General features: G+C 44.6%; 1 protein-coding gene across 2 annotated transcripts in view; it reads right to left on the bottom strand.

Annotated features, from left to right (window-relative positions):
• CCM2 (CCM2 scaffold protein) overlaps positions 1–19,203 on the bottom strand; it is a 399,736-nt gene that overhangs the window by 28,590 nt on the left and 351,943 nt on the right. For both annotated transcript variants that reach the window (XM_086940990.1, XM_086940989.1), the window contains 2 exons: positions 13,009–13,145; positions 319–454 (listed from right to left, as the gene is read on the bottom strand). In XM_086940990.1, coding sequence (XP_086797116.1) covers positions 319–454; positions 13,009–13,145 — 273 coding nt within the window. The remainder of the gene's footprint in view (positions 1–318; positions 455–13,008; positions 13,146–19,203) is intronic.

Here is a 19,203-nt window from a genome sequence, read left to right as displayed (position 1 = left end):
ATACATGCAGTAATCATTTGGAGCAGCTAACAGGACATGAACATGATTCTGAAATTAACCATTATGAACCAGTGTTCATACATAGACACATACATACACATCACCATCTCTCCCTCCTCTGTCCCCACCTGAAATATTCTTCCCAGATCAACAGTTGTCTAAAACACTATATTTCAGGTTATCTCAGAGGGAGAGAGGCCGCATTTATATACCAAATCATTATTTTGAAGGTGACCAAAGATTTATTCTCCAATTTACTTAGTACTGAAACGAAAGATCTGAACGGTCTGGACCCTCAGAGATCTGCTTTTCACGTACCACTGTGCACAGAGGTGTGGCGGGTTGGCGTTGAGGCCCCATCGAATATCGCACGATTTAAAAAGTCGATGGTGGACTCTGTGTAAACAATCTGGAAGACCTCGCCAAGAAGAAGGCAGAGTTCCTCCGCAGCTGCCTGGAAGGGAAGAAAGAAGCAGACATTACCAAATGCAGTCACAATAGCTTATTGATTTGATGCTTGCAGTAGATTTAAAAGTGATCAGAGAAAATTGGAAGCAAGTAAACAAACTTCCAATTAATAAACTGTGGGCCTGGGTTATTTAAATAAGAACATCTGGCAATGTTGCTTTAGGGAACACAGATCTTATTAATAGTGCCATACCCCTATCCATTGCGTTGAATGAATTTATCATCTCTGCTCAGCCTTTCTGATAGTTATTCTGCAATTCTGCTATGTCGGCAAAATCTCTTTAGTGAAATGCATCCCAGCATTGAAGTGTTAGTTTTGGTATTCTACTCCAACCATAGCTCTACTCTGATTTTATATTCTACTGTTTCCTCATCTTTCCTTATTTTCTCTCAACTACATTGATTTGTTTTTCCTCTCATTTATTTTCGTTCCCTTTTTCTTGCTTTTCTTTAGTTTCCCTTTTGTGCATCTGTCTATCCAGAAGAACGGTGCAATCCTACTTCCTACACTTAATAATTGTATTAGGTATGAACAATTACATTTGTCAGAAAATGCTAACTTCACATTGTAATTTCAAATACTGTAAAGGTAATTGCTGCTTCTGTAAATCATTCCTTTTATCCTTACTGTTAGCAAGTGTAACAATCTTACACATATTCAATATCAAAGTAGCTCACACATGTATTAGTTTTATTATAACATTAAAAAGATCTGAATGGAACAAAAATAAATGGTACAACCTGTGAATTATTTATATAAAGCGCTGCCAGACCCTTGGCTACTGAAGCACTTACCAATGAACAAACAAACTACAGGAGGAAAAGGAACCCCACGTGGTACTGAGGAATAGGATAGACATAGAAAACAAATTTTGTAGCTAGATACATTTATCAAATGAGAAGAGACGATATAGGAAAAGCCATTCGGGGAGAGGTATCTGATGGAGAAGATACCCAAGACAAGTTTAAAGTTAATGTTTCCAATTTCTGGACTAAATAGAAAGTCTGTGCTGAGAGAAGTATGGATAGTCAAGAATATTTTTTTGTTCTGTACTTCAGAATATAGAATTTAGTTGTCTACTGACATGGTATTTAAACACTTACAGCTTTGAAGGTGACACAAGGGAACACTAGGAAACATCAGTCATAATATATTACCCTCCTTAGTTTGAAATTAATCATAAGTCAGAAGCTGCGATGAGATGCCTGTTTTTTTTACAAAGGAATAGTCACTGAAAAATACTAGATTTACTGGCTTTGTCAGTGTGTGCTTTGAAACTTAGGACACAAGGAAAGAGCGAGGCCAGCGAATTGGGCGGATGGAGAAACTGCAGGATGGGGTTCATTTTCAGGCAGAATTTTGAGGTCGTTGTGCACATGATAATAAGGAGGAGGAATAATTAAGAATTCAGTCTTCAATGAGTTCAACTTAAGGGTGGATCATTAACCTGTAGAGATCATCAAGGATGTTCTAATATCATACACATATGACAACTTAATGTAAAGTTTTGTTTAATCAGTGTATTGATGAATGTGGGCAGTTGCATCCAACAAAGGGGCCTTCGTCGTTAAATATACATGCTAAATATAATAATAGAATTGAGTCCTAATGAAATTGTAGTCCAAATGACTGGATAAGAAAAGCTCTAGGGAAATTCAGAATGGCGACTTCACAATGGCATTTCCCCCGTCCACTGGACATTGAGTTTCCTCTGAGGCCCCTTCTGGGCCTGAGAGTCTGTTTTCTTCCCCCACCTCATACCTTTCCTTTGTCCAGCCGAAGCTTTATGGACGCCTTCTGGGTGCTCTTTTGCTGGTTGTGGTGATCTGTAATTAATCTGTTCAGAGGTCAGTTGTGGGTCAGCATACATGCATCACCATGATCAACGTGTCCCCTCTTAGTGAGAATAATTACTGCCTTCTTTAACAGATTTTTTTTGTTATACTGGAGGTGGCAACAGCATCATTGATAATGAAAGGCCAGGACGTTTTATCCATTACCTGCTTGGGAGATGCCAACTGGTCTCACCTTTCTAAAGGTTCTGAGTCAGTCCCACTTAAAAGGGTCTTTCACCTCCATCTGTATGATTCAGCAGGGAAAATATGATGTGCAACGGGTATATAGAGATGGATAAGCGTGGCACATGTGTGAACATCTGATAAAGTGTGGAAGGTAAGCTATTTTAGGTTCCCTGACTGCGTATAGCAACTTAAGAAGGTGGTGGTCTGTTTAAATCTAATCCGGTCTCTGCTGACTTGGAAGGCTCCATCTTTCCATTCCTTTACTCCCCTTTGTTTTCTGCTATAGAATTATACTGATGGAAAAGAGAAATATCTGACAATTCTCTTGAGTGTATATGTGGCGGTACATGAAGGGTGCGTATACACCTGCTGTATAGGAAGGCATTGATGAATGGTAAATGAAAGGTTGTTATAAAATCCAAAGGATATTTCTCTTTTCCTACTGTATAGTGCCCTAATTCTTTTGGTTTTAAGGGGCTCCTCTTTGTTCTTATTTCTTATTGGGATAGAGTTATACTGTCCAGTGCATGGTGAGTACGGCTATTTTCTTTCTAGTTTGGCTGCAGCTCCCCCACAAGAATTCGGTCAGGTCCACCACTTTTTCTTGTCTGATCTGTATTTTCAAAAACGTGGTCTGCTGTCTGGGCCAAATTAATATCTGTACCTGAGCTATTTGGAACCAATTTAGGAAGAACTCTTGTTGACCCTCACATGGTCCTAGACAGCATTCACAGCATTGTTTGTAAACATGATCTACTGCCGGAACCAAGTTTACAAATGTTCAGAACAACTGCTGGTGCAGGCTTAGAGCTGATTAAGACCTACAAGGTAATGTTACAGTGGAGCTGAGGTGCCATACTCTATTAGGATTATATTTTTGAATTGGGTGTCATGGAGATTGGATGGGATAGAGATTTCTCTCAGGCCGCCTTGGTTGAAGAGGAACACATTTTATTACCCTGAATGAAGGCATCACTCAGAGGACAGACTATGTGGATCAACATAAATCAACTATTGGGATTGTTAATTCTGTGATAAAGGCCCTATTAAGTTTGGCCTTTGAAGAAGTTTTAGTTGGTTTGCCAGACTATTGTTTTAAAAAAAATACATACATAAATACATATATAGAGGGGTTTTAATCAGAAGGTTTCTTGACATGGTCTGTTTGTCAATCACAAATTGCTTCTCATCACAGCATACAGCATTGGGCAATGGGTTGGCCGACTTCACCTGTTGGTTTCCTTCACTTTGAGTGACTGCAAAAAGTGTGTGCACATTGTTTACTTTCACCTAAACATAGTTCCTGTCTCTTCTGTGACAAAGATGGTTCAAATGGTGCTTTTGACTTAATTAATTTTTTTATAATAACTATAAATACTGGTTATTTTTTTACCTTCACTTCAGGTGCTCAGTTAAATGATGATTTATTTACGACCTCTTTTCCAAAGTTATCGTAAAAATGTGATATTGTAACTGCCTCTGATTTGAGTACTTGGTTAGGTGATAAATAATTCCTCTCTGCTTCACAAATAGTAATACAACGCATGGTACAGTTAAAGGCTTGTTATTTTAAAAAGCATCACCAGTAAAACAGCCATATCAGCAAATGGTGTTTATTTAATAAAAATGTGTCAAGTAGGAATGTGACTGCATCGTTTAGGTGGGGATATAACCTCTCGTTTTGCAGCCTATCCTTGCAATAAAAATAAAATTAAATATTAACCAACATACCAGCTTGCCAACGTCAGTCCCATTGGCTTTGCTAATGCTTCGGTTTTTCAGACTGTGATGGAATAGATGCTGCTTTTATAATATGCATTAGGCCACAAATCTGCTTAATGTGCAAAGCAGACAATCAAATAGTGAACCTAAAAATGTTTTTAGAAAACAACATGTTTTATCCACAAGACGCTTGCAGCATGGTCCTCTAGATGATAGCATTTAAGGAAGTGTGCTATGGCAGAAATATCCTGTGTGCTTCAATTATTCCTTGCATTATTACTTATTACCAAATGGAAGGCAGAGATTTGGTTGTAAGATCTAGGAAGCACAAAACATAACTAAATAAAAGTGCATAAGCTCAAGATTTACACCATAAATACCAAGTAAATGTTGAGGTAAATAATTAAAATATTTTTTACAAAAAATGCACACCTGGTGTACTACCTACTGGGAGGTAAGGAAATGTATAGCTTGTGTGGTCCAGGGGTACTCCAGAAGCCATCCAAAAGCAACTGTGGATTACGTTTTGTCTACCTCGTCATCAAAGCCACTGAATCAGAATAATTTCCATAGCTTAGAGTTCAGGCAAATATCTACTTGGAAGGGTAGAAGAATTCCGACAGAATGCAAGTCATCAATGTAGATGTCATTGAATGTTTGCTAATGACTTACATCGGCTTATATGCTGTGGCAAGGGGTGGAGTAAGACAATAACTGTACGGGTATGCCTTTAAAGTCTTTTGGAGAGTTTTTATTTATGTTAGTTCCAATGGATTTTTTTCAAGTCTTAAAAGCTTGGAAAGGTGATGGTATCAATGTCATGTTGGATGATGTGTAATACCAGTTAAGCCTTCAATGGTGTAATTTGAGATATCAGTACAGTTGATGTTATTTAAGATGATTTCAGTGATGTCATGTGTGAGGCCAAAATATAGATAGAACAACAAGTTCATACAATGTTTAGCAGATATGAAGAAATTATTGATACAGGCACTTCTAGAAGGTTATTAAACTTATGGGCAGTTTGGTGTTAGGGCTGGTGCTAGAACAATCCCTGGAGCTAAAAACAATAGGAAATAAAATATTTGAAGTGTGAGGGTGTCCTAAACATGCTAACGAAAAGAATGTACACTGTAAGTAGTATGTTAAGTACCACTGTATAAAACAAAGGTAGTCTTAATGTGAAATGGTACTATGTAAAGGCGTTCTTACTGGAAGCTCCTGGTAAATAGAAGTATGATTTTTGAATGACACACACTTAAATATTTTGTTAAACCCACCATTTACAAGGTATCACATCACAAGTCATGGATGATTTTGAATCTTTTCGTCAAACACTTTTAATAGTTCTAAATCAATAAAAAAACACCTCCAGAAAAATATACTACAGCTACTGGTATGTAAAACGACTGTACAAATATATCCAAACTAATAAGTGATTAGTCGACAATCGAGGAGGCTTTAACCCGGACCATGGTACTGAAACAGTACTTTTGTCCATTCTTGATGATCCAAGATGCAAGCTTGACTCACGTCACATGAAAGCCTTGATCTTGCTGTATCAATCTGCTGCTTTCGACACAGTCGACCAGTCCATCCCCTTAGACCGTTTCAGAGCACTAGGTATTATTATGAGAGCAAGTCAATGGATCAAATCCTTTTGGTCTGGCCGTTTTTCAGAAGTAAACACGGATACTTATTCTCAAAAGGCACCACAAACATGTGTGGTTCCCCAAGGTTCTTCAACATAATCAAATTTGTTCAACATATATGTTGTGCCATTAGAAAAGGCGATTTTGGAGGAAGGTGCCAGATCATATATGTATGCAGACAATACCAAGCTTCTACTCTGCCTTAATAACAGTCCATCCTCCCACACTGAATTTCAACAAAGCATGTGTTTTTAGGTCTCACCTACGCAGCGCACATGTGCTGCATAGGAGGAGATCTTTAGAAATCGATTCAGTTTTTCAGGCAAAAACATGCACGTATTGTATTGCTTTGAATGGCAACGCGTGCACGTTTGGCGATTCCCTTGCGTAACCATCTGTTTGTAATTAACAGATGGTTCCTTTCCCCTCACGCGAGGGAAACAGTCGCAGGCCCCCTCCTCTCTCCCCAACCCCTGCTGTCCCCTCATCTCCTCGTTAAACTTTTTTTTTTACTTTCAGCATGATGCATGCACGCTTGTTCTCTTTCCTTTCACTGCTGGACAATTGCACAATTAGCAGGTAGCAGTCGCCATGTTGCAACAGCCACAGTAGATAAACATGGGACATTCACTCACTGGGTGAGTGGACCACATTCACAATGCAGATGGGGTGGTGGGAAACTCCGTTTTAGTTTCGGGACTTTGTGGGAAATTCTGAGACTCTGATAAGTAAAGTCCTCCTGCTCTGAAAATGCACGCCCCTGGTTCTGATAAAACAAGAAGCCTTATCCCATGCTCATTCCGTGTTATTATTGAGGCTCAGAATTTGCTTTGCGATAAAACAGCGCACAGATAATTGTTTTCCCTTGAATCCGATCTTCTAGTGAGGCATTTCTCACTAAAGGTACCAGCATGGCTGATTCAATCAAACTGTATTATTGTTCAAAAGCTGCCCCCGTTGCACATTTTCCTTTTTGGTGGATGTTGCACAGATGAGGCAGCCTATGTTAATTTCCCATAATAAACTGTGCAGCAGGAAACTAGCATTTAAGACAGAATTCACATTTAAGCCAGTAAATGTCTTATCATTTCACTGACACATACCGGAATATCACTGCTAAGAGGTTTTTAACTACAAAAATACAATATACGAACTCAGCATGGGCAAGGTTTGAAAGGCTGCTCTGTCAAGGCCTGGACACATCCAGGTCTGCAAGGTACTCTACCAAAGTCCCTAGGGTTTCTATTCTTCTATTCTCTTGTAAACAATTGTTAATTCAAAAAATCAATAGTGTGGTAATCAAGTAAGCAAAAACACAATCATAGTGCTTTGTATTGATATATATTCTGAATGAAATTATCAGCTTAATTCACATCTGAATTATATCCAAAGAAAATCATTATGATAAGATACCAATAACTGCTATATACAAAAACAAATATTACAATAGCCCTCATTCTAAATGATCTAAAGGAGGATATCTTTAAACTAAAAGAGGAGCTCTCTCAAAACATACCAGTAGAAGATTGGGGTAAGATCCTGGAGGACCTGAATGAGAAGTTGGATAATCATGCAAAAGAAGTACACGATCGCAAAATCAGGAAATTTCGTAGCGATACAATAGATTACAAGCTGGACGAAGTGTACACATGGGCGGAAGCATATGCCCAGAAAAGATTCTTCACCAAAAATACTAAACAAACATCTTCCGAAGAGAGTATAGTACCTGACGAAGACTTGACTTTACTAAGAGCTCTGGCACCATCGAATGGCTCACAAGCAATTGGTAGAACCTCTGATCAAGGGTCATCAACAATTAACAAACCGTCTTTTTTAGGGGATGGCCCATCATCGAACCTTCCACCCGACAGATCCACGGAACAAAAAAGAGACGAACAAGGCGGGGAAAAAAACACGAAAAAACCAAGCGAAAGCGGAAGACCACAACGGATAGTGAAACGGGTAACTTAGTAGTGAACATCTCGAAGAGGACACTAACGTGAAGAGACAAATGTACTAAACAAGGGCACATCATTTGTTCCAACATATGTTTCAAATGGATTGGAAACAGAAATAGCTCTATTTAAATTTCTGAGAAAATTAGGTTGAAGTGGTTCTTTTCTACAATTGAGAATACCTGTGGAAATAGCACCCCGAAGTTTTCAGACCCAAGAGCAAGTTCATGTCTCCTATTTTACATAACACACTGGATAATTTTGAAATACTCGTCAAGAAGGACCTTGAGAAAGTGAACTATCACAAACCCAAACATACAAATCTATCAAAAAAGGATGTCCAGGCCTTGACAGAGCAGTTTACCAGACAGGGTTGTGGGGACAACCCTCAGCAGGGCACTCCCTTATTGACTTAAAACTAGATTACACATTCAACACTTAGGATTAAAGAAGGAGTGCAGGTCTTACACTTACAGAGCAAGGTTTGAAAGGCTCATACCCTGGGATTCATAACACCATCTAACCGTGCGTAAACACGACACAACATGCTCACCCTTGCGTTATTCAATTGACATAAATCAAATACTTTTTCTCCCTCACATGCATTGCTTTCCAAATTTGTCTCATCATTTTCAAACTTGATCTACTTTACCTATTCCCACTTACACCTACCTCTCCGTACCTAAAATGTCCGGGCATTACACCCCCAACTCTTCCTCGTCTCAGTCATTCATGAATTAGGTGTAATCTGAGAGTTTGTGATTACTTTTAGGTAATCACTGTATTATGCCCTTCACAATGAAATAACAAGCATTGGCATAGCCAATCGGTCTCGCCTTTGGGACCTTATAAGTGTTTAGCCATGCAACAGTTGATGTTGTTGCACCATGTATATTGTGCTGCATAACTAAATACTTATAAGGTCTCAAAAGCGAGATCTATTGGCTATGCCAATGCTTGTTATATTGCAATGGATGGGCAGCAACAAACTTAAGTTGAATGAAGAAACTGTGAAAGTCCTTATTATAAAGGGCTGGAGCAGCTTGGGGCTCAAAACTTATCGGCATTGTGGATTGGGCAACCTACCTTTACCCGTTACATGCGTGGAGAGGTTCAGGGTAAAGATACATAATCAGCTATGTCAGCCAATATGTCTGAGGTTGCCCCTCATCTACCTTCATATCAAAATCCTTGGAAAAATTATCCCTTACATATCTTCTAATGGTACGCACATCTTCATAACCGCTTGAATTGGTTCTCGCCTGGACTCTGTCAATTCTCTTTCTTTGGAACTACCTAGAACTATACTCCATAAATAAAAATCGTCCCAGAATACACAACCAGATAGGTAGTAGGCGCACTCCGTTTTGCTTGTATGAGCCTTAATTTACAAAAACGACATTAGCTTCTATTGTGACAAGGAATTCATTTCAAAATGACAAGTCGCTATCAAATGATGCCTCAGCTTTTGCCAAAATGTTGCCTAAGAACATTGATTTCCTAAGAGGACTCTTTGCTCCTCGTCAACAAATCCTCTGATTATTCCAAGATTTGGAAAGAGCAGAACAAGTGGATGTAGCTTTTCGGCTTGCTCGAACAAGTTCTCTTTTACATAGTTTTCACCTGGGAAAATTTGTATCTCCACTTAGACGCCACCTGAAATCTTGGCTTATCAAACAGCATACATGATCCTCAAGTGAAATGTTCTTGTCATTTGTCTTGATTCTGCCTTCAATGAAAGCACCTAGCGGCACGATGATAGTGCGCTATGCAAATGCATATTAACATTACATGCAGAACACAGCTAGCAAGTGGCTCCATCTGGTTTGTTCAGCCAGTCTTTAATTTTTACCTAACAAAACTTAGTATGCTGAGACACTTGGCCATTACTTATAACGGGAAAAAGTGTAATTCCAAGTGTGAGAATGCAGTGTGCTGTTGGCTAGAAATCCAGGACTAGATGAATGCATTACACATGGCATAGGGCTGACTTCGCAGTCTTTTCTATCAAAGGTAAAAAAAACTAATATTTATGAACTCAAGATGCTGGTTTTCACCACCACGACATTGGTAATTTTTGCTTAGTAAATCTCTTGAACTTTTATGTGCACAATAAATGGCAACAGGCACTTGATACATGTACCACTAATAGGACAGTATCCACTTTTTAGCTAAAAGCATGTTCCGTTCTGAGATTTTACATTTTAATTTCCTTTTTTAACTATGTAAATACCTGTTCAAACAAATCCAACAAGTAAACAACAGATACAGGTGTTACATGTGACTCAGGAGTCATTTGGTACCTTTTGTGTTGCAAACCTCTGTGGGAAGGAATACAGAAACAAAAGATTCATGCTTCAGCCAGATCCTACATAATTGAGATTCTAACTGCATTTTACTACCCCTGACGAAGAGCTGATGTGCATTCCGCTAGGCAGCACGCTGCTTCGGAACCCAAGGTTAGTGGTAAGTTCAGCATTTCTGGGTAATGTTGGCTAACAGGATTTATCTTGTGTGCCCAAACAAACCATTCCATGCACTCACTACATTTCCTTTGTGGTGGATTAAATACATATGAGTTCATTGTGATCATTAGTGGGGAGTACATGAGCTCAAGCACATGGTTGATAGAAATGGTAGATTAGCTAGAGAAGATTAGGTAGTGTTAGGTTGCATGGGCATTACTTTCAGAGGAAGAAGGAGAGGTTGTGATCCTGTAGGAGTAGTGAGTGGGCAATTTGCAGAATTACATTAATTGACATTAAGGTAAACGCTTGTGGCAGAGTATGCTGTGCTCAGAGGCAGAAGGAATGCAAGAGATGGAAGGGAAGGACGAGCAGTTTGAAAGAAAAAAGGAAGCGACAACCAGAAGATTTAATTAAAGGTCAGTTTGTTATGCCGGATTTTAGGGATATGGAGGATATTTTTTTTTATAGATAGTATGCAGTTAGTGGATGCAAGAGTGAAGAAATTAACTTGTGATGATTATGCAATGGTATAGGATTTTTTTTTTTACAGCCACTAAAATCAGGCAAACAGTTCTTCCTCCATAAGGCAATAGCCTACTTATAGACCAGAACTCTACTCAGGTCAGTTGATAAGCTCAAAGGTTGAAAGCAAAACGTAATGGCTGGATGAATACGTCAAGAAATATCAAGTGCTTTGGGCTGCACTCATAGAAAGCAAAAACTTCATGATCATAGCAATGTGAGAAAATTCATAAGCAAATGTATATAATCGAAAATTAGATTCTGTAAATGCTGGAGTGGATGTCTTGTGAGGTTCATCCTCAGGTTTCGCTCATGGTATTAATTATAAAGCAGAGCAGGACCAATCTGGATGCCTCTGTTTTGTACTGGCGTAAGGCAGAGGACAGCTTCCCAGACAGTGGAAGTGCATGGCCAGGGCCGGTCCTAGCCTTGGGCGGTATGGGCAGCTGCCCAGGGCCTCGCGCTCAGGGGGGGCCCGCCGCCGGCCCCGCAGTTGCAGGAATAATAAATGATGATGGCCTGGGGAAAAGCACTGCGCAGTGAGAACAGCACAGTGCATTCTTACGTCCAATACTCACGCTCAGGAGGGCCCCGCCGCCGGCCCCGCAGTTGCGGGAATAATAAATTATGAGGGCCTGGGGAAAAGCGCTGCGCAGCGCAGCACAGTGAGAAGAGCACAGCACAGTGCATTGATTCTTCCAAGTTCCGTCCAATAAATTCACTTTCTGTGATGTCACTTGGAGGGGCCTCACATCTTCTCTTTCGCCCGGGGCCCCAGAAGGCCTAGGACCGGCACTGTGCATGGCCTGCATTCCAGTGGCTGCAGGGTGGAGCTGCAGACACCAGTAAGAGGATGACAGGGCTCCTTTAACAAATTCAATTAAGACTTTATTAGTAAGGGGCTGCTGGTTGCCCTTTCTGAAGCACTGCCGTTGCAACCCTGGAACGGAGTGGCAATTGCAGCTAAACGCACACAATGAGAACTAGCCTGCCGCGATCACAGAGCAAGCAACTATAGGAAAATTACTCTCGCTCACCAAGTATCACAAACACTTAAAAAAGACATATATACTCAACATCTGCAATGTTTGGATAAAACACTGAAAATATGCTGTCATTCGTAGGCGGTCTCTGGAAAAAAGTGAACCTAGACATCAGAGATGTATGCAAAACAAGAAGAGACACAAATGAGCTGGAAAATCCGAGAAAAAAAGATGAAGATCTGGTGTCACTCTAGACCATAATCAACATAATATGCAAGTTTAATTTAAAAAACAAAGCTTGAAATGTAAAGCCAAAACAAACAGATGAACAGCATTAGTTGCATTTTTTGCAGCATGAAGTACTGAATATTGTGAAATACTAAATTAGAGCCAATCATTCCTATGTTCATTGGTCAGACAGAGCAGGAACACTTCAGTGAACCTACACTTCCCAACCGGCAACTCAGCTCCCCACCCAAAACAATAACATTCCTAGTTCAAGCCTTCTTGCTACTTGAACGAAACAATGCTTGTTTAAAGCTGCGTGCTTAGGTTTTCTTGCAGTTCAAGGTACAGGCAGTAGCCATACAGCCCCACACACACAACCACATTTTCATTCTGGAAAAGGATAAACCTAAAACAGTCTCTCCTTCAACAACGCCCCATTCAACATAGCATTCCACTGGTGATGCCGAGATGTTTCAGCTGCATGAAAATAAGTTTAAAATACCTTTATTGAAAGAGGAAACAATTGTAACAAAGAACAGTTGCAATAGGCAAATCCGGTAGATGATTTTGTGGACAGTTTTGAATTATAGCCATGGTAGTGAAGCTTAGCCTCAAATTACTGACATTTCGATGGAGAAGTTTTTGTTCTGAATCAAATGCCACTTCGATTACTTCTATTTACACTACCTGGTGAAACTCGATGGAGCACGGGGGAGGAAGGGTTATCACTGAGCCACGGTGAAGGGAGGGTTTGTGGCAGAAATGGCAATAGGCCAGCAGGAGGAAAGGGTCAGACTTATTAAAAAGGCATTCAAATACAATTTTCTGTAGGAAAATTCATTAAAGGACAAAGTTTAAAGTTTAGATAATCTAATCTGGACCTCGCTAGCCTATGGGAAAATAATAAATGCTTTTAAAAGTCTATATAAGAGCAAGTTAAAGGGCATTCTTGGAAGGAAATGAATTGCAAAATAATAAGCAATCTTACTTTGTTCTCAGTCGCCAGGATCACAAGACAACAAGCTTCCACAGGTGCGCTCCCACACTCCAACAGGGAACCAGATGTCAAGGCTTTGGCGCTTTCAGCAGAAAGAGACTGATTTGGAGAGATTCCAGGATCCTGGGCTGAAAAAGATACAAAGGAGCATAACTGAAGCAAGCGTCTAGAGCATGGGAACTCACAAACTTTCTATCGGGGGCCAAATTTACAGTGTGGTTTGAGTCCGAAGGCCGCACCAGTGAGGGCGGGGTCAGTGGGGGAGGGGCGGGGCTAGAGCAACAAAAAAAACTGACCATGAGGTTGATCACTGGTCCCTGCAGCGGACACCTTCATCCACTGAGCCACCAGACCCGGCATACACACATCTCTCTCTCGCTCTCTTTCTCTCTCTCGCTCTCTTTCTCTCTCTCACTCTCTTTCTCTCTCTCACTCTGTCTGTCTCCCTTTCCCTCCCTCTGTCTCCCTGTCCCTCCCTCTGTCTCCCTTTCCCTCCCTCACTCTCCCTCTCCGTCCCTTTCTTTTCCTCCCTCTCCCTCCCTCCCCCTCTGTCTCCCTCCCCCTGTCTCCCTCCCCCTCCCTTTCCCTCCCTCACCCCCCTCCCTCTGTCTCCCTTTCCTTCCCTCACTCTCCCTCTGTCTCCCTTTCCCTCACTGTGCCTCCCTTTCCCTCCCTCCCTCACTCCCTCTCCCTGTCTCCCTCCCTTTCCATCCCTCCCCTTCCCTCCGTCTCCCTTTCCCTCCATCACTCTCCCTCTGTCTCCCTCCCCCTGTCTCTCTCCCCCTCCCTCTGTCTCCGTTTCCCTCCCTCACTCTCCCTCCCTCTCCCTATGTCTCCCTTTCCCTCCCTCACTCTCCCTTTCCCTCCCTCACTCTGCCTCCCTCCCTCCCTTTCCCTCTGTCTCCCTCCCTTTCCATCCCTCCCACTCTCCCTCCCTTTCTCTCCCTCTCCCTCTGTCTCCCTTTCCCTCCCTCACTCTCCCTCTGTCTCCCTTTCCCTCCTTCACTCTGTCTCCCTTTCCCTCTCTCACTCTCCTTCTGTCTCCCTTTCCCTCCCTCACTCTGCGTCCCCTTCCCTCCCTCTCCCGCCCTTTACCTCCCTCCCTCTCCCTGTCTCCCTCCCTTCCCCTCCCTCCCTATCCCTCCCTCACTCTCCCTCCCCCTCCCTCCCCCACTGTCCCCCTCTTCCTCTGTCTCCCTTTCCTTTCCTCACTCTCCCTCCCTCTCTTTCCCTCCCTTTCCATCCCTCTCCCTCTCCCTCCCTCTCCCTTCCTCACTCTCCCTCACTCTGTCTCTGTCTTGCTCTCACACTGTCTCCCTTTCCCTCCCTCACTTTGCCTCCCATTCCTTCCCTCCCTCTCCCACCCTTTCCCTCCCTCTGTCTCCCTTTACCTTCCTCCCTCTCCCTCCCTCGCTCTCCCTCCGTCTCCCTTTCCCTCCATCACTCTCCCTCTGTCTCCCTCCCCCTGTCTCTCTCCCCCTCCCTCTGTCTCCGTTTCCCTCCCTCACTCTCCCTCCCTCTCCCTATGTCTCCCTTTCCCTCCCTCACTCTCCCTTTCCCTCCCTCACTCTGCCTCCCTCCCTCCCTTTCCCTCTGTCTCCCTCCCTTTCCATCCCTCCCACTCTCCCTCCCTTTCTCTCCCTCTCCCTCTGTCTCCCTTTCCCTCCCTCACTCTCCCTCTGTCTCCCTTTCCCTCCTTCACTCTGTCTCCCTTTCCCTCTCTCACTCTCCTTCTGTCTCCCTTTCCCTCCCTCACTCTGCGTCCCCTTCCCTCCCTCTCCCGCCCTTTACCTCCCTCCCTCTCCCTGTCTCCCTCCCTTCCCCTCCCTCCCTATCCCTCCCTCACTCTCCCTCCCCCTCCCTCCCCCACTGTCCCCCTCTTCCTCTGTCTCCCTTTCCTTTCCTCACTCTCCCTCCCTCTCTTTCCCTCCCTTTCCATCCCTCTCCCTCTCCCTCCCTCTCCCTTCCTCACTCTCCCTCACTCTGTCTCTGTCTTGCTCTCACACTGTCTCCCTTTCCCTCCCTCACTTTGCCTCCCATTCCTTCCCTCCCTCTCCCACCCTTTCCCTCCCTCTGTCTCCCTTTACCTTCCTCCCTCTCCCTCCCTCGCTCTCCATCCGTCTCCCTTTCCCTCCCTCACTCTCCCTGTCCCTCCCTCACTCTGCCTCCCTTTCCCTCCCTCCCTGTGTCTCGCTTTCCCTTCCTCCCTGTCTCCCTTTCCCTCCCTCCCTCCCCCTCCCTCCCTCCCCCCCTCTGTCTCCCTTCCTCTCCCTCCCTCCCTCTCCCTCCCCCTCTGTTTCAACCCCTTTCTCTCCCTCCCTTCCCCTCCCTCTCCCTTCCTCTTTCTCCCTCCCTTTCCCTCCCTCCCTTTCCCTTCCTTTCTCCCTTTCCCTCACTCCCCCTTTCCCTGTCTCCCCCCCCCTCTCCCTCCCTTTCCCGCCCTCCTGCTCCCTTTCCCCCTCACTCTCCCTTTCCCTCCCTCACTCTCCATCCGTCTCCCTTTCCCTCCATCCCTCACTCTCCCTCACGCTGTCTCTGTCTCCCTGTCCCTCCCTCACTCTGCCTCCCTTTCCCTCCCTCCCTCACTCTCACTCTGTCGCCCTTTCCCTCACTCACCCTCCCTCCCTTACCCTCTGTCTCCCACCCTTTCCATCCCTCCCCGTCTACCTACCTCCCTCTCCCTCTGTCTCCCTTTCCCTCCCTCATTCTCCCTGTCTCCCTCCGTCTCCCTTTACCTCCCTCCCTCTCCATCTGTCTCCCTCCCCCTCTCCCTCCCTCCCTCTCCCTCCCTGTCTCCCTTTCCCTCCCTCACTCTCCATCCGTATCCCTTTCCCTCCCTCCCTCACGCGGTCTCTGTCTCCCTGTCCCTCCCTCACTCTGCCTCCCTTTCCCTCCCTCCCTCCCTTTCCCTCATTCTCCCTCTGTCTCTCTTTCCTCCCCTCACTCGGTCTCCCTTTCCCTCCCTCACTCTCCCTCTGTCTCCCTCTCCCTCCCTCACTCTCCATCTGTCTCCCTTTCCCTCCCTCCCTCACTCTGTCTCAGTCTACCTTTCCCTCCCTCACTCTCCATCTGTCTCCTTGTTCCTCCCTCACTCTGCCTCCCTTTCCCTCCCTCTCCCTCTCCCTCTCTTTCCCTTTCCCTCCCTCTGTCTCCCTTTCCCTCCCTCCCTCCCCCTCCCTGTCTCCCTTTACCACTCTCAATGCCTTCCTTTCCCTCCCTCCCTCCCTTTCCCTCCCTCCCTCTATCCCTCCCTCTCCCTTTCCCTCCCTCCCTCTGTCTCCCTCCCCCTCTCCCTCCCTTTCCCTACCTCCCTCTCCCTCCCTCCCTCCCTCACCCTCGGTCTCCCTTTCCCTCCCTCCCCCTCATGCTGTCTCTGCCTCCCTTTCCCTCCCTCCCTCCCTCCCTTTCCCTCCCTCTGTCTCCCTTTGCCTCCCTCCCTGTCTCCCTTTCACTCCCTCACTCCCCCTCCCTCCCTTTCCCTGTCCCTCCCCCTCTCCCTCCCTTTCCCTCCCTCACTCTCCCTCGGTCTCCCTTTCCCTCCCTCACTCTCCCTGTCTCCCTTTCCCTCACTCTCCCTCCGTCTCCCTTTCCCTTCCTCACTCACCCTTACTCTCTCTGTCTCCCTCTCCCTCAGTCTCCCCTTACCTCCCTCCCTCCCCCTCCCTTTCCCTCCCTCTCCCTCTGTCTCCCTTTCCCTCCCTCTCCCTCTGTCTCCCTCCTCCTCTCCCTCCCTCTGTCTCCTTTTCCCTCCCTCACTCTCCCTCTGTCTACCTGTCCCTCCCTAACTCTGCCTTCCTCCCTCACTCTCCCTCTGTCTCCCTTTCCCTCCCTCCGTCTCCCTTTTCCTCCCTCACTCCTTCTCCCTACCTTTCCCTCCCTAACTTTCCCTCCCTCCCTCTATGTCCCTCCCTCCCGGTCTCCCTCCCTTTCCATCCCTCTCCCTCCCTTTCCCTCCCTCACTCTCCTTCTGTCTCCCTTTCCCTCCCTCAGTCTCCCTTTCTCTCCCTCAGTCTCCCATTCCCTCCCTCACTCTCCCTCTGTCTCCCTTTCCCTCACTCTCCCTCTGTCTCCCTTTCCCTCACTCTCCCTCTGTCTCCCTTTCCCTCCCTCCCTGTCCCCCTTTTCCTTCCTCACTGTGTCTCTGTCTCCCTTGACCTCACTCACTCTGCCTTGCCTTCCCTTCCCTCCCTCTCTCTGTCTCCCCTTACCTCCCTCTCTCTGTCTCCCCTTACCTCCCTCCCTCCCCCTCCCTTTCCCTCCCTCCCTCTGTCTCCCTTTCCCTCCCTCACTCTGCCTCCCTTTCCCTTTCTCACTCTCCCTCACTCTGTATCTGTCGCCCTTTCCCCCCTCACTCTCCCTCTGTCTCCCTTTCCCTCCCTCCCTCTGTCTCCTTTTCCTCCCTCCGTCTCCCTTTTCCTCCCTCCCTCCCTCTGTTTCCGGTTCCCTCCCTCCCTTTCCCTCACCGTCATCTCACCCTGCCTGTGTGTGTCCGGGCTGAGACAGCTTCCGGGCACACACACACACAGAGCCGCACCAGAGCACTTCACAGGTCTTTAAAAGATCATTCGCATTTTAATGAGGCTGTGTTGTATTTCACCTTTTAGCCCCGCAGCTCCACTCTGACTATGGCTGGCCCCCACAGAGCAGCAGAGTCACCGAGTCACACTGGTAATTGTCTGCAAGGTCCGCGGGCTGCCAGGGAAGGCTTGCCGAGCCACTGGCGGCCCGCGGGCCGTACTAAGAGTACCCGTGGTCTAGAGTATGGTCGAACTTAGAAATAAGGCAGGACAAGCTCATCATTATTTCCACCAAACAAGTGAAATCAATACATTCATTTAACAAGTATGCATTATCACGGGGGTAGCAAAAGTAGCAACTTAAATTATTAAATCTCATAAATTGTACACTACAAAGGAGATAAGATACTCCTATGGGAAACAACTTGAGAATGCTTTGTAATGTAAGAAGGCAGAAATATTATAAAGGAGAATTCCGTGGTGGAGCATACACTGTACACCATGAAAGTTGCCACATTAAATAGTATGGCTTGAATTTACTCAAGCTATACTTTTACATCAAGTATCTAAATTGGTGGGCTGGAAGGGGTGATAACTGGGAAACCGCAACAAGGATGGAAGGCATTCAACAAGCAAATGCATACACACTTTACAGATTGTATATGAATTCTGACTACATATTATTTATACACACACAAATCTATACCTACCTATATCTATATATCTATATCTATCTAACTATATCAATATATATATATATATATATATATATATATATATATATATATATATATATATATATATATATATATATAGAGAGAGATCATAAGCAGTGCATTGCTAGGGTGTAAGTTATAGTTAGCTCAGGTATACCTGCTGAATTCAGTGTTATTTTACAAGTGAACTCTGAGCCTAACTATAACGTACCTGTAGCCCATGCATACATATAGATGAAAAGGTTACAGGTACATTACAGTTAGGCTCAGATTTCACTCGTAAAATCCACTAAAATTCAGCAGGTATAGTTACCTGAGCTAACTATAACTTACGCCCCAGCAATGCACTGCTTATGACCTCACATATTACATCACTTACGACATGGTCAGTGACATCACTCATGACATCTCCAACAACATCAACGATGGCCTCACTGATAACATCATTAAGTTAGTGTAAATGTTTTCTACAAGTTTATGAGTGGTAAACATATTTATGAACCTACTACAAAAGTTAGATTAGTATACTAGGTGTTCTACCACTAATGAGTGATACTATTTATTTTTAACATATGTTGAGCGGCTGTGTGAATTTCTGTATCAGTGTGAGTGGGTGCATGAGTGGCTGTATGGGTGGGTTTCTGACTAGCACTGTGGGTGTGTAACTGGTTGTAAGGTTGTTTGGGTAGTTGTGTGGGTGATTTTGCGGGTGTAGTAGTGGCTGTATGGGTGAATAAGTGACTGTATGGGAGGGTGACTGACTATGGGTGGGTGAGTGACTGTATAGGTGGGTGAGTGAGTGACTGTAAAAGTGAGTGACTGGGAGTGTAAGTGGGTGTATGGGTAAGCAAGAGGGTGTTTGGTTAAGTAAGTTGGTGTGTGAGTGTCTGTACTGGAGTGTGTGAATGGCTGGGAGAGTGAACAAATATGGCTGTGTGAATGGGTATGTAAGC

The sequence above is a fragment of the Lissotriton vulgaris genome, chromosome 10, assembly GCF_964263255.1.
Source record: "Lissotriton vulgaris chromosome 10, aLisVul1.2, whole genome shotgun sequence".
Taxonomy (NCBI): domain Eukaryota; kingdom Metazoa; phylum Chordata; class Amphibia; order Caudata; family Salamandridae; genus Lissotriton; species Lissotriton vulgaris.
This window is presented reverse-complemented; position numbering and strand designations above follow the sequence as displayed.